Source organism: Phalacrocorax carbo, chromosome 3 (genome assembly GCF_963921805.1).
Source record: "Phalacrocorax carbo chromosome 3, bPhaCar2.1, whole genome shotgun sequence".
Taxonomy (NCBI): Eukaryota; Metazoa; Chordata; class Aves; order Suliformes; family Phalacrocoracidae; genus Phalacrocorax; species Phalacrocorax carbo.
Window position 1 is genome coordinate 123,594,035 of NC_087515.1, and position 16,590 is coordinate 123,610,624.

General features: G+C 39.5%; 1 protein-coding gene across 7 annotated transcripts in view; it reads left to right on the forward strand.

Annotated features, from left to right (window-relative positions):
* Window positions 1-16,590, forward strand: part of SUPT3H (SPT3 homolog, SAGA and STAGA complex component) — a 288,244-nt gene that overhangs the window by 133,498 nt on the left and 138,156 nt on the right. For 6 of the 7 annotated variants that reach the window (XM_064448208.1, XM_064448207.1, XM_064448212.1 and 3 more), the window contains exon 3: window positions 10,854-10,938. The exons of the other annotated variant lie outside the window; for it this stretch is intronic. In XM_064448208.1, the coding sequence (XP_064304278.1) occupies window positions 10,854-10,938 (85 nt within the window). The remainder of the gene's footprint in view (window positions 1-10,853; window positions 10,939-16,590) is intronic. 7 annotated transcript variants of the gene reach the window in all.

Sequence of the window (16,590 nt, forward strand, 5' to 3'; positions counted from 1 at the left end):
GTGTTATTCTTGATTTATGGTGGCGTCACTGAGGACAGCGTTTGTCTTTATGTGAGAAGAATCGGACTTTTCATTTGGCAAGACATTAGACATTGTTAATCCTGCTGTCTGGCAGACCTTACCATTTAAAAACTCATGGTGTAAACAAGCTACTTCCCTTTTCAGGTAAACACAGTTGCTCTTAGAAAGGTCTCGCCTTGTTTGGATCTTACCTCAGTGAAGCCATGAACTTGGCTGATGCCTTTGGATATTGGTTTCCACCATAGTAATTGAGAAGTATCTGTAGTGAAGATGGTTAAGTAAGCATTTAATTTTAATTATAAAGTCTCTTCCTGGTTTTAGAAATTTAATAATTATAAGCATCAGCGAAGCTTACCTCAGACTCCAGATACAGAGTTCCAACAACCGTCTGTCAGTTGCAGGTGACATACCAGTTTAGAATGTGATCATATCTCATTTTTAAGTGTTTTAAGTCACATAATCAATATTTCTTTCTGTGTACTTGTTTAACATCACAAGACCCCCCAGTCTTGGTTAAGCTTAGTTTTCGGTGTTTCCAGCAGTGGAACTTCTGTTCCTTCTGAGATGGTTACAGAGGCTTTTAGCTCTTTTTTTTCAGACGTTTTCCTTCTAATTTGCTCAAAATGTTCCTTTTCTAAATTTTATCCCTTTACTTATCACTATGTACTTTTGAATAATTAAATGGTATTATGTAATGTTTCTCTTCTTGTTGTTTATGCTTTTCCAATATCTGCAGACATCATCACGGCTTAATTTTATACTGAAAAAAGCCCATTTTGTAGCTGACATTTCCATTTCTTCCTGTGCTTGCTGTTCTCACTGCCATACGCATTTTGAAAAAAAGCATTTTCCTTAAGCTGAGTTCCTTTTAGTAAAGATTCAATAATTTAGTATCAAATTCTTAGAGTTAATATTATAGCATTTAAACAAGTGAATAGGACATCTTGACTTGCTGAATAAGTAGATGATAATTTAGTAACTTCCTTTAGCTTCTCTTCGCTTCATAGAAGTCAGAGGGTGGGGAGTTACTGTTGTTCATGTCTTTGGGGTAGTGAGATACATTCCTCAGTTATTCTCAGACAAGAAAATGTGACTAATTGTTTAGCAAAGTATAGGTCTAAGAACGGAAAATGCATGGTCTCCCTTCAGGAGTTAGAGAAGGTGCCAATAATGCTTTCAAGCAATACAGAGATACAGGAATACTACCAGGGGGCGGTGGGATGGGATGGAACAGGCAGACAGAAAAGAGCAGGTAGAGGAAGCAATGCTGGAAGAGACATTGAAGTCAATACCAGTTAACTCAATTTCATACGCAAAATAACATAGTGACTACTACCCAGTTAACTGAATACTATATAGCCAGTTATCTATATGCCTTCCTATATATCTGCTTCGATATACAAATTGCCTAGTCTGTGTAGCTGTGTATGTACAAGCTACATACTAGAACACAAGTTCTAGTCTTGTGTTAGTGATACTTATGTAAATACATGCAGGGTTAGCAGTTGGGACCATTTTCAGTCAGTGGCAAAGCTGTTAAAAATGCAGGATTTTGACTGGAATGAAGGCATGGAATTTAGTGCCTGGTACAGGCACTTTTGTGTGCATCCACATCTCTCCATTGACTTCTAGGCTTTTGTATGTATTGTTCTGAGACATATCTTAGGGAGCTTAATAATGTAAAACTCTGCAGTAGCTGATAGAACAAATCCATGTAGTTTGTCATAAGCAGGAGGAATTACCCACATTTGGGCACTGGGGAGTGCTCCCAGGTCCTCCAGGTTACATATAATGTATGTAGATGAACATATAGCTTATGGTTTCCACGGTCCTCTGGAGAGGAGTGATTGAAATTGAGAACTGTGGGCCCTGTTGCATTCTCCATTAATTGTGGACATAAGACTAACCATATAGATTAGACAGGTTCATTTTAAAAGGCAGCATGATTCACAGTTGGCTCTTGGGTCTTCATATTAGAAAATGAGGCTATTCTACTCATCTCTTCTCGGGGTTCATGATAGCATGGTTGCATCCTAAAATGATCAGGGTAACATGGAGTAGCCCAGTGCCCCTGAGAATAGGGGACCTCATTGTTCGTCCTCGCAACGATTAAGTTAGCACAAGGAAGAGTGCCATCCTGGAGTAAACTGGACTTTCAAAATACCCAGAGTCTAGTTTTTCAGCTGCTTTTTTTCTGAGAGGATGTAAAAAAATCACATGGAGAGGACAAGGGGGAATGGACACAGGTTGCTCTTGGGGAGATTCCGATTGGACACCAGAGGGAAATTTTTCACAGTGAGGACAGTCACCATTGGAATAATCTCCCCAGGGAAGGGGTTGACTTGGCCACGTTGGACACCTTCAAGAGTTGTCTGGACAGGGTGCTGGGCCATCTTGTCTAGACTGTGCTCTTCCTAGAAAGGTTGGACTAGATGGTCCCTGAGGTCCCTTCCAACCTGGGATTCTGTGATTCTGTCTTTATGTAATTTGGTACTCAAAATTGTTAGGACTTTTCTGTAATGGGCTTAGGGCACTCTCTTTGTAAGTTTATACCACCCCTGTATCAGGGGGAAGCTGTATTTGCCTGTGTTAGTGGTGTAGACCTTGCTTGATCATAGAGCATATGGGACTGTGCAAACTGAAGTCTGTGATATCGCTTAAATCAGCATTCTGGTTTCCTCTTCACGTTTAGTACAAATCCCCTGCGTGCTGAGAGCAGAGTCACTTAGGATGGTGGCAAACGCTCCCAACAAGTCAAAAGTCATGGCAAAATGAACTCTCCCATTTGATCCCCTTCTCGTGATAGACCAAGTACTGCTTGGTCTAATTCTTGGTACATATATTGTAGTTTGCCTCAGCCTTGCCCAGAGTGGTGTGGGTGCTGTGTTCGGTGGGGCTGTATCTATCCCGGCCAAAACCAGCACACCTATGCACAGCAACTGGAATTAAGGAGCCCCGGAGCCATGATGGTGTAAAGTGCAGGTAGGTTATTTAGAAGTTGCCACACAAGCTTTTTAAAACCACTGTCAGGAGATAACTGATGTACCAAACAGCACAAGATAATCTGAATCTCCAAGAATTGCTTCTTGCAGACTGCTAGTACTTTCTTCTAAGTTCAGCTGCTTAAGGTCTTAGCAGAAAAAGTTAGGAAAATAACCCTAATTTTTGTAATTTCTGTATTTAAATTGGTGTAGGTTTTGCATGCTTCTTTTTATTGTAACTTAAACAAGATTTTTCTAGACTTTAAAGAAAAGGCTAACACAGCTACAGCTTGCAGTCTGGCTTCATATCTCTCATACTTGTACTGAGTCCTGGTAAAGAGGTATGTTCAGTGCGACGTATGAAACCTATGTAAACTTGCTTTCATTAATCCAAGCAGATGAATACATTAACTATGAACTCGGCTTAAAGATTACCGTTTCTTTATAAATGGGCTTCAGTGGAAGTTACCTGATGAGCAGATAAACATATAAATAGCAGTATAAATTGTAGTGCTTTTTCCGGGTAGTGCTGGTAGAACATGCTGGTTAGTTAATATAACTCAATGCTTTGAATTGTTCCCTTATTCATTAAACTAAGGCAATAAGCAAGATTATTTAATTTTTAAATTAATGTCCCTTTGCTAAATTCACTGATGGTATTAGGAAGGAATGGTGTCTACAAACCAACAATCTGTCACATCACCTCTCTCTGCTATAACGTATCTTAACATAAAATGCAAAAAATTTTGAGACCTCGTTGTTTATACCTCTTTCCCCTATTGCAATCATCCTTTTACTTTGGGCAATTTCTTCCTCCCATATTTTGTTCTTTCTTTCCTCCTCCACTCTCCGTACAATGTGTCCTCCTATGCGTGTCTAACCAATTTTCTGGTTTGGCACCAGTCGCCTCTTTCCTTTCAGGCTCTACTTCTGCCTAATTTGTTCAGCAACAGCCATGGCAAAACAAAATGGAGAGAGAACGCTAGCTTTAGCTTTTGAGACTTTGAAAAAGGTGCTGTCCTTGCCTTATTTTTTTCTGGGTCATCTATTGCAATAACACGCTCATTCCTATGCTCATCAGAAAGAAGCCTTTAGTTTCCCTATTTTCTGTCATCTAAGCAATCAGATCTCAATATTTTTATCTTCAGAGGCAGCCTCTTAATGACACCAAGCTGAATTACCTCAATGTATCGTGTTACTCATTTTCCAAAATTTTTTGTTATTGAATTTTAGTGATTTGCAGTGCTTGTCCTTCTGGCATTTGAATCACTGGAAGTGTTCTGGATGTTCTTATGCTCAATACTGTAAAACTGATTTTCTTTGTCACCACCTGGCTGTCAGGGCTCAAATAATTCATATATTTAGGACACTTGCGTATAGTATGGAAACATCTCTGAGAATTAATATGCTGCATATTCCAAATATATTCCAGCCAAACAGCTGACAGAAAAGAAATTTACTATATGTTCTTACAATACCGAGGAGATGTGAGCCCAGATATTATCCAGTCTAAATATATCTAGCAGTTGATTTGTCCTCTGTGAGTTTACGGGATCCTTGCCTGGTTTTAGATTTGTAACAGTGAATTAGCCAGTTCTGTATGTGGTGAGCAGTTACATCTTCATCATATTCTGCTTGGTTGGGCAGATGAAAATGCAGGGTGGGAATCAGCTTGCTGGTACAGACACCCAGATTCAGATGTCAGCAAGTAGTTGTCTACATGTGAGTTACGTCTAGTCTCTAGGTTCCCATTATGTGTTGGCTGAGCACCTTCCAAGCTCCTTCGATTTCTTTTGGATCTCTTCAGTATGTTTTTGTGTGTGTTTCTCCATGTGCACATACTCGCCTTCACAGACATACCTAGCCTGAGTCTGATACTTCGACACATGTCCTAAGTTAGGAATATCTGAATCCAGTAGCCTCAAGCTCAGTCATTCAGTGCTGGAGAGGCTCAATCCTCACCTGCAGAGACACACACACGCAAAGGGGTCTCTCGAACATGCCCCCAGCCCCACAGTCTCCCCGGAAGCTGGTGTGGACGTCCTGGTTCCTCCAGTAGCCAACTCATGGACCCTCTGGTCTCTCCAGTACCTAGCCCAGATTTATGGCCACTTTGGTACATGGATCCCAAACCTCTTACCCTACTCACCGGCTACTCTCCCACCTACACAAGATGCACCCGCTCAGGTCTCTCCCGTGGCTGGCACTGCGGGCACACGGGCCCCTGTGACCCACAGGCCCGCTCCGGCTGCGGGCAGCAGCAAATAAATACCGCTGTGCTGAGGACAGAAGTATCTGCTTGCCCTGTGTGAGATCTTCACATGCGTAAGAACCCCTCAAGTCTGGAGGTCCCATTTCTGCCACTGCAAATCCTTCGTGTAGAAACAGAAAAGGAAAATTGTTAGGTTCTTCTAGAAAAGATTTAAAAAAAAAGCGTATTTCCCACCAGGCTACCTCACTGTTTTTATGCTTTTCCTAGGCTAGATTCATCAAATTTATTCAAGGTGGTAAATTCCACATGAATTGGGGCAGCTTTGTTATGGTATGAACTCAGTAGAAGCCCCAGTAAGGGAAACTATTTATTCTAGCTTAGCGCACTCCGAGCCACCCTGGTTACACTTCCTTTCTGGCCAGGACAGCTTTTCAAGGCTGTGGAGGACGGGAGGTTGCAGCAGCTTTCTGTCTCCAGAAGCCTACTCTCCTGGTGGTCTGGCCACCTGGATTGCTCTGCATCAGGCTTTTTGAAGCAAGCCTGTGCTGTGCCTGGCCCGATACCTCTCACAGGCATTTAAAATCCCAAGAAATGGAGCAAAGAAGGTGCTTTATCTATTTCTGTAGCTGCCCAAGATTTTGAGGTTCTTACGAATGCAGGTCTCTGCACCATGAGTAGCTGTTGTACCTTAACATATGCCAAGTATGTGCATGTGTGTTTACACATAGTATGCCATGATACTGCATGTAGGCGTTCAGTGGCTTGGACATTTACCCCTCTTGATGAGCCTGGAAACATCATTACAGGAACTTAAATAAATTAGAAATAGAAGCTAAAAGTAAACAATAAAAGAGCTGCATCAGTCTTTTCTTTCTCCGTGCTACTATTTTAATCCTCCTGTGAAAATCCGGGTAAGTTGATCACCCCCTTGTAAAAATGTTTCCTTAAAACAGACAAACCTGTGAAATCGGATCTCCTAAGAAGCCTTTGTTATTGTATGGCATGTCTAATGGGTAGATGCTTCTATTATCAGGACAGTCTTCCATATCATTTTACTGTTTTGATGCACTGCTAATGACATATTTTTCTATATTTCCTCTTCAGTATTTACCTGTGGGGAAATGGCTCTTTTCTGTTTTCCACAGAATTTTTGTATGTTTCATAGGAAGACTTATTTATAATTCCAGCGAATGGAAAGTTCTTTAAAAGACTCTCTAATGAACTGTTAAAAGCAAAGCACACGTGAAAAGAAATTCATAAGTAATATTAAAACATCAAGTTCAGTTTCAGTTCCCAGAAGCAAGGGCACCAAATTTTGGTTTCCTTTTTTTTAAGGTTTTTTTTTTTTTTTGGTTCCTAACCTACCTCGTATTCTGCAACTTGGCAAAAATCTGAGCCCCTTGACTCCTAGTTTAGTGTTTATTCTGCTGTGGAGAAACACAGTCGCAAAAGTGAAGAAGAAAATGGAAGGTTTTGCTACTTTAACTGCTTGTGCATTTGTAATTGTTACCTCCGGTAGCAGAAAGGGGTAAAAAAAGGCTGTGCTTGACACCTTCAAGAATATTATCCTAGAAGCATGTTAGAATCTAGAGCTGATGTCAAGAAACATACTAAATGCTATACAAATGTGATTAACAACTATCAAAGCTTTCCATTTATTTTTTTTAGCGTCTCAAAAATCCCGTATCCATTGCAGAGAAAAAGGAAACCTCTGTGGGTAGGTGTGGTGGTTTTCACTTTTTGCTGAAACCACCATGCCAGTATCTAGTTTTCTGTGTGTGGGAAAGAAGTTGGCAGAAGTTACGTGGGAAAACAGTGAAGGCAGACTGAGGTAGAAATAGCTTTTGAAGGTAGAAGGAGTGTAAGTGAGGGAGGAAGAAAGTAGGTGCACCTGGAACTTGATTTGCTATGTAATCAAGTAGCGCAGTCGATTTTGCATCAAATCTGGCGTATCCTTTCGCATCAGAATGGAGCAAAAAGATTTGATACCTGTCTGCTCTCAGACCAACGTGCTGCATCTTGGTGGCATCTCTTCTACTCCTCGTGCCATGCAGGGAGCTGATAGTTGCTTGTGAGAGAGGTTTCTAGACGCAGGCAAGGAGGGCATCTCAGCGTGAAGGCAGCATCCTGCCTCAGAACCGGTTTTGTTCTTGCACTTTGTTGTCTTCAGGAAAGAAAACCAAAACAAGTTTCATTTGTATATATGGAATGCTTGGTAATAAAACTGTCAACAAAATAAATTTGTGTTCAAGATGGTAATGCTGGCAACCAGGCTTTTGCTACTCTCTTACATGGTTTTTTTTATTTTGCATTTTAAGACTTAGAAAGAAAAGAAAAAATACTTTTGAAAGGCCAGTAAGTAAGAATGAACAACCTATTATGGTTTGATAACTGAATTCCGTTTGGTTTCATATACCTCGTGTGATTAGAAAAAGAAATAAATTTCCTGTTAATTTACATATGCACCTTACTTTAAAAAAAACCCTTTGGTTTTATCCTATATGAGCACTTGTTTTGAATCTGTGATGTTTTTAATAGTCTTTTATATTCCGTTGCAATACGGTAATAAATATTTCTATTTTTATATGCATTTCCTATACGATATCCAGGTATTTGCAGTTTATAAAATATTTAATAGGATCTGGATTGTTTGCTGTGCTGTGCTTCTAGTCCGAGGAAGTATCTGACATCATAATTCATGTACATGTGCACTCCTGCATGACAGGGAAAAAATATTGGAGTTGTGCTCCTTTCAGAGACGTGGTACAACACACTAGGAAACATGACCATCTCTTTAAGATGCTGATAGCCTCAACAGAGATGAATGATGGGGAACAAATATGGAGTGTAATTGATCATGACATGACTAGTAGAGTGCATGGGGTTTAGCCCGAGTAGTTCTTGTTGTGCTCTTACACAGATCAAGCTGAAATTTAGTATAATCAGAATTTCAAATGCTGTTCTAAGAAGACTGGATATAATTTCATTATTAGATAAAGGGGAAAAAACCCCACTGTATAACTTTTTAGTTGGTAATAGATGAAATATTGCAGGATAGAAGAATGCTTTTGCATCCTGCTTTTGCATCCTTCTATCTTCTGCATCGCAAAGACTTTATTGCAGGATAGAAGAATGCTTTTGTAAGGAAAACATTGATGTCTTCGGTCACCTATGGAGATTTGAATCTTGCTTATAAATAAATTTTCACTAAGGAGGTGTGTTTTTATTTTTAGCCTGTGCTGTTTCATTTACAGTGAATATGCTTTACCGTGCCATTTTTCTTGTTTTAAAAACTCAGGTTTAGGAGGAGAGAGAACATATTTTTAGAAATGCCCATAGGAGATATTTGAAAGCATAGCGGGTTCTCTTTCACTGTAATGATGTAAGACTGGAATAGCATTTTTTTTTTATTTTGATACGTGTGTAAAGATAAGGTATATTGAGTGGGCCAACATCAGGCCCCATTGAGACCATGTTGGAATGACAGCTTTAAGATTTAAAAATAACATAGCCAAAAGTCAGATACGGAGGGACCAAAAGTAGAGCAACCAGTAAACCTTTGGAATGGTTGATGACTTTGATTTCATGAGTGCCTTTGATTTTGTGAGACTTCCATTGACGGATAAGTTTATTTTGAAAACATTGTGCCTGTTTAGGAAGGTGGAGTGCAAATACCAGATACTAGACCTTACCTAGGTTGTTCTGATTGCAAGATTCAGCTTGCATGAAAGCTGTGATATGCAGGTGTCCAAGCAACTGTAGACCATAGCTTTGCACTCCATGGAGGTGATGCAGGGGCTCAGTGGAGCAAATTTCTTGAAGTAATTTATCCATGGCTCTGGCTGGATTTGTTTGCCACGGTTCTGGGAATCCAAGGGGTTTCGCTCTCACACAGGGAGAGAGGTGTGAACATATGAGGCAATTGGTGTGGCAAGAGGGGTATCCCATTCTTCCAGAGCTCACTTATCGCTTTGTCCTACCACAGTCACGTTTCTCTGGTCCTTCATGCATAGGTAGCAGGACAAAATTTTATGTATACCGTCTGAGTGCTTGGTTCAGTTCTTGATCCTGTTAATCATAACATGGGAAAAAAAGTGCCCATCTTTTTTACGTAAATAAAAGAACTGAATTGAGAGAAAGTGAAGGATTTTAATGTTCTTGAATCTTCTATCACTTACACAAATAACTGAGTAAATAGGCAAAACCAGTGTTAATTATAGCATTCTTCTTGAACAGGTGGTATGGTGGATACATTAAGAAATTGTTTCAAAGTTGTGTGTAGCACAGATAAATTTGTGAAGGGTTTTTATATAAACACACACACATACATACGCATAGAAAACCAGGAACCATAGCTAGAATCCTTGAACACCCCGCTTCTGCTGTGTGAGACTGAACTGAAAAGGTAGGTTTCGGAAGCAAACAGACAGTAGTCAACTAAAACAACCAGCATCTTTTCACACTTTATGTGATGAAGGGAAGATGCATAAAGTAAGAGACCTTTCCCTTTTTTAGACTGCAGTTCGACTACCCAGATGAAGGTAGGGCTTAGGGAGGGCTTAAGCTCTGTAGATTCACTGAGCTGGACTGATTAGGGATGGAGTTTGGCTGCAACCTACAGTCATTTTGGACATTGAAAGGTCTTCACTGGGTCTTCAGCTGCTTCTCTGAAAGAGTGCGGCCACCAACAAGTGAAAAAATCTGTCAGCCCCACCTGGACCTCTTAGACGTTCCCAATGACGTGCCTGGATCTGGAGCTGAGGCACGCCATCCCAGTTTCGGATGAATAGTTTCATAGGGCTTTTGGGGCACTGTACGGGAAATGCTCGGGCTCTGCCATGGGTCAAACTGAAGGTCTAGCATTCAGATTTTCTGCAGCATCTACGGCCTCTTTTAAAAGGCTGGTGATGGCCACTGCCCATGCCGGATCAAAGGAGCAATCCCAGCTTTAGCTGACTGACTGGCAGTTAAGACAGGTGTAGAGAGCAACTTATGGTAGTTCTTAGGGAAGACAGAGCCTTGCAAAAAGCCTGTCGTCACAATTCCTGATTTAATGATGCCTGTTGGAGTGGCTTTGCCTTTTTTTTTTTTGCGATATTATATGAACGCTATATTCTTTTTGTGATCTCTTGTCATTTAATCTTGCCGTGTAGACTTTAAGAGCCTCATATATTACTATGTATAAAAATGTTTACCTTTAATTCATAGTAGTTCCTTCCATATCTTAGCACTAGCATTTAGATTTGAGATAAAATACCTGTCAGCATTTTACATTTTAAAATAGTTATTTAGTAATTTTGTAAGCGAAGGGGGCTGAAAATACAGAATTCCTCCCAGTAGTGCACCTGCTACAGCTTTGCCTACTTTTTTCAAATGTTCCTACAAACTGGATTTTCCTGTTTCCTCGATTTTTCTCACCATGTGCTTCAGTGTACGTTCCTGCAGCTCTTTTGTTCCTTTACCGGATTAGTGTGGTTTATATTCCTTGCACCACACTGAGTGATCCATTTCTGTACACACAGGTGTATTAAGCTTATTGTTATTATTTTTTTGTTTGTTTGTTTCTTTTTCTGGAGATCACCTACTTTGTTTCTTTTTAACTCATTTTCATAAGCTTGCAATAAACCTCTTTGTTTCAGGTTTTCCCTAGGAGATGCTCGCAGGCCGCTCCATGAAACTGCAATACTGGTGGAAGATATCGTCCACACTCAGCTGATAAATTTGGTAAGGAAATAGCGTATAAAATAATTTTCACTCTAAAACTCTTGAAACAGCGTGAAATTTTCATGATCAAATAACTAAGAATGTTGTGGTTTTAGAAACAAAACACAGAAACTGCGGGTGACGTTCTGTCTTCACTAATCTGTAGAAGCTATTGTTAGGCGTGACACGGAGCGTGTGCGCTCTGCTTATGGCCATATACTGTGTTTGTGTGGTATCTGCAAGCCCACCTGCATCTTTTTGTTAAAAACTTCAAGTTGCTAAAAAGAAAAAACTGGCTAGATATCTAAAGACCTCACTGATATTTTTTTCTCTTCTATTCTTTGTATTAATACATTATTTGCTTACTAGTTGATGTTTTGATTTCTGTCAAAAAATAATGCAGAAATATTGAGTGTTTTTCCTTATTGAAAGCCAGTGAAAGTGTTGTGTAAATGAGGCTGTTCCAAATCTCATCTGTCAGAAGCAGCTCTAAATTTGAACCTCTCCGTAGTTTTTAATTAAAGTTCAACACCGCCTCTTAAGAAATCAGCGATGGTATTTTACCCTGTGGCACGAATCTGCCACCGAGATTTTGTACAGAGTGTACTCATATGTCACCTGTAGCTTGGGAAGGATAACAAATTATTTTTTCCTATTATAGTGATTCTTCAGGTGAAATTACCAGCAGGTATGGGTATGCACATTATATGGAGCTAACGTATATAAATAATACTTACACATATTATACTAATATTTACATATGATGAGTCCCTGGATCAGCTAAAGCTCTGAGCCTCAAGTTCCTAGATATTTTCTCTATAATAAGACCTTTCAGCAATCAGAAAGGTTTTTAAGTTTCAAGCTAGGTTCTATTACTACATTAACTAGAGTGAAAAACGTCTGTAACCTGAAAAAACTCAGAATGGGTCAGACCACATATTAGACATAAATATGTGTGTATGTTGTATATAAAACATAAATTTATATTTTATATATATTTATATATAATATATTAAATATTTATACATGAAAATATTTTAAAATAAAAATATAATGTAAATAAACCTCCCCCGGGCCACTGTTTGCCTGCAGGCAGGTGCTTTCCTTCAGCTTTGCACTTAATCCAGCAACCTTTCGGTGGCTTCCTGAATCGCAGCAAACACCGTGGGGTCCCTTCCAGCTCCGGGTAGTTTCTTTCTGCTCATACGTCTGAAGCCCGGCAATGCATCCCAGTCTCTGCAGTCTCCCAGAGTCCTTGTGCTGTGGCTTCTTTCCTCATTATGCTCCTCTTGGTCTTTTCTGAACGTGCCCTGTGGCTCCTGGGCAGGGGACAACCCCTCTCCCTTCTCCAGAGGTTTCCCGCTGGTTAAACATGCTGCTCCAGGCATATATTTGTAATTCTTATTCTAGCTCTAGCTACTACAAAATAACATTTTCTTTTTGTTAATGACCCCCTTTAATTCATGCAAACCGACGGCTGCGGCTTCGCTCTTCCTTTATCCATAATGTGGTGAAGAGTCTGTCCTTCTACATCCCACTGAGGCTTAGCTGACCTGAGCTTTACATCAAAACGTGGGTTTAGAAAAAATCAACCTGCAGCCATGTGGTCTTTGCACTTAAATCAAAGCCGGGCACTTACTTGGGGAATGGCCGTGACCCGGGGTTAACCCCGCGTGGGGTGTAGGAGCATGTACGATTTCCTGACAGAAGGAAGAATGGGAACGGAGCGGCAGATAAACAGCTTTTCTAACCTTTCCCCTCTGAGCCCAAGACAGCGCTTTATTTCTGAGGAAGTGAAAGTATCTTTAATAGCTCATTGCTTTGACCTCTGACATTCACATGCCGGAACTCTTAAATCAGGAGCTTTTTACATGCTCCGGGCTTCTGATAGGGATTTTTGCACATTTGTCATCCTTAATAGCTGCACATCCTTATTGAGCTGTTATTATGTATTTATATTAAAGTTTCACTTTAGATGTAGGTGATCGTGTGGATATATATCCAGTACTAGAAAAAAAAAGCTATTTTTATAATTTAAGCTGACTGCAGTTGTAAATTTATTGCTTACTACCTGGATTTTGTCGTATTACTCATGTTAATGGACTACATGGTTCTCATTGTGAAATGTAATGATTTCTTCTCAAAATTCATGTCCATTTTGCCGTCTAGAATACATGTATAAGGCTAAACTGTAGAAATTACTTTTATGCCTGCAATAAAGCTGGCACATTGCATACATCTTTCATAGTAAACATTTGTAAGAAGAGCTCAAACTTGTTGATTAAGTCCAGGTTTGAGCTTTTGAATTAAAAAATAAGTTGCCAGCGTGATTACCTTTGATTGGTTGACTTTTGATATCTTGGAGGTTTATAGTTCCAGCTTCCTATTTTCAAAGTTGATCTGAACTCTATTAAATCAGAGTCTGGTTTGGACAGATTTATACAGTCACTGCTTCAAACCACTATATACTTCACGAGGCCCGACTGCTATAGCCCATGACTGCACTAACAAGTCAAATTCTTGAAAAACAGACTTTTTAAAACTCTGCATCACATTTTACGATTGGGGTTTTTGTGTGCTTCGAGCAATATGTATACTGCTTTACATTAAGTTTAATTCAGCTAAAAGTATGCGCCAATGTATAGGAGGAGATGAGCATCTCCAGAGGATGATTTACATCATCCTAAAATTAGTTCCTGAGTTAGATGAGATGAATCTCTTGAGGAATTTATTTCCTTAGCTGGCTAAAAAAGGGATCCTTTGGTGGCTTGCTGGGGTTTGAATACCTAGAAGACAAGCATAGAAGCTGAGAGATAAATGTCATCCAATTTGTGTTAGAATGCTAACATGAGTTTGAATTTTTTTTGCATATTTTATAATTATAATAAATGTTTTATTGTTTGCGTATCAAGGAATGTAAAACAAAAAAAAACACCATAGAATGAGAGTGTTCTATACATTTTTGTTCAAGCATAATGTATTTGAAGGGCACAATGAATTTAAGTTTTAACTTAAAATCAAATTCACTGTTGACTGCTAGTGTTTGTTTAGTACCTGATCTATATGTTTTTATAGATGCCTTAATATTACCCTAAAACTGTATGTATTTATTTATGTGTACTAGGACTAGAGGTTCCAGTCAAGGCTAGATTGTTCTTTAAGGTTAAGGACAAGTAGTAGGTGTCTGTTATGAGGGAAATTGTGCCTGCAAAAAAGGTTCAACAGGGAATACAAAAAAATGTCAGTCAGAAGGGGACAAGGTTTTAAATTACTTACCATTTGAAGTGGAAAGAGGCCTCTTTTAGTTAATTTTTTCATCCTAGCCAATACAATTTGCATGTGCAGTAAAAAGGTTTTGAAGCATCATCTCCTATAATAATCTATTAATATCTATCCAGACCCTTAGAAAGGGAACTCAAAGATCCTGGTTTAGGACAAATCAATACTATCCAGCACTTTGACAAGAAAAAGAGGCTGTAGCTAAGAGAAACGGAATAGGATTTTTTCTTAGTTATTAAACTACCATCGAGAGGTTTGGCAACAAAACAGGTGAAGTCTGGCACATGCCTGGATGTAAAAGCATCTGGAAATTGTTTCATGTACTACTGAAGAAAGAGGAAAAGTCTCTCCTCACCTTGACCGTCTCTGTCGAGAATTTTGTCATACTGGGCTGCATCGTAGGAAAATGTAGTATTATTAGACTAATATTAAAAACTTAAGATCTCTTAGTATCTTGTCTTGGTAGGGCCGTAGCTCCATGTTCATGCTTCAGATGTGATGTTCAAAGGCTAACAGACAATAAGATCATTATGTGCTACTTAAATCGAAAAGGCTGTTAAGGAGTTGCCTTCCTTGTGCTGGGAATGTGTCAACTGGGCATCCGTTATCAGAGTGAACTACCCGCAGCTTACTCTCTAGGCACGCTGAGCGCAGCAGCAGGAGTGCTGAGGCCTGCTCTCACAGAACGCGATTGCTCAGTTTAGCACTAGATCTGAACTTCAGTCCTTTACGTTTTGTTTCCGAGCTATCAAATGGCATCTGGGAAGAGACTGGTTTTGGTTTTTCCCAGTGGAAGACATTTTAGCAGTAGTAAAGAGTTCAGCAAGGGCATATGAAGAATTACACAAATGCGCACCAGAGATACAGACGTGCTTATAAACAGAGCCCAAAAGTCCCTACCTACTGGTAAGTAACCCTGTCTGTCCATGAAAGGATGGCTGCCAGAGGGAAGGCCACAGCTCATTGCAACAGCCTGAGACTGCACCCTTTAAATGTTTCTCTACTGGATTTCTTTGTGAAGTGTGATAAGTCATCATGGAGACTGTCATGATGATAGAATTCATGTTAACAGAGTTGTGGTTTACACCCTGTCAGCTGATGTATGTCTGCTAAAAGATGGACTCTGATCTCTTCAACTGATGTCAAATGATTTAAGTCAAACCCACTTGGCTGGCTTTTTTAGAATGCAGCAGTGTCAACTTAAAGGAACTTCAGTTGCCCAAGATCATGTTGTACGTGATATCTGTTGGGATTTTTTTGATCACTTACTTTGGTCTTCCTGTCGAAGAATTTAATTTCATACAACTTGTGCTGCTACCTAACACTTACTAACATTCCACTCTTGATTCCTTTGTAAGAGCATGATTTAGGTCTCATGTAGCATATATGCATATATGAATACTTCGTGTATACACACAGATAATATATTTTTTTCTGATTTATTACTATTGGAAGGTAATTTTCTCTTAGAGAGATAGTATAGCTAATTCAGAATCAGTCCTTTGGTCTCAGCTGAAGCACAGAACACAGGTCAGCAGGTGAATAATCTATACTGGCATACATAGATTATTTTAAATTGTGACAATAATTCTTAGGTGGAACACTTAGAGTGAGATTCAGAGACTCGGCAGGATGGCAAGTACTGAGTAAGTCCGTAGTAAATCCATCCTGTGGAGTAAATTGCTTTTTATAGTAGGGACTTAAGTAAAGATTGGGTAGTCATTTGCCACAGCTAGGAAAAGGAATGATGAAAATACAGAGACAAGCGTAAGGATAGGTTTACTGATATGAAATGCTAAGTACTCAATCAAGATCAGCGTGAATTTTGTATTTTCAAAGGGCTGTACATTTTCTGGGTGAATGCAGTGTGCTTTCTTTGCTGCTCAGCTTTATTCCTGCAGCCATTAACCATTTTATTGCAGTTTAAAATGAAAGGAGAAGGAGGAGGCAAAACCCACCTTCGCTTGCCCATCCAGAGAAAATGACAGTGGCAATAGGGGACAGGAGTAGGAAAAAACGAGGATTTAAACAGAGGCGGGGATAGAGCTTTCTTGGCTCTTTACAGCCTGCTCCTACAGGTTTTTTCTTTAAAAACCAAATCACACTCGTTACTCATTCACAAGCTGCATTAGTTACTTAATGTATGTAACCTCTATGCTGTTCTGAAGTCATACAGTTCCAGGTTTGTTTACTGCATTTTTGAACTGTTAGACTTGTGACCTTGATATAAATCACTGTAGAATTTGTGACATTCCTTTTAAAAAAGGAAGAATTGAAAACAGCTCGTTCATTAACAGAAATTGCCCACTGATAAAAACAAACAGTGCGAAGCACTGTTCATTCTTGGTCCCAGGTTATATGCAACTGTCACTTATGCCACCCTAGTAATAGGAA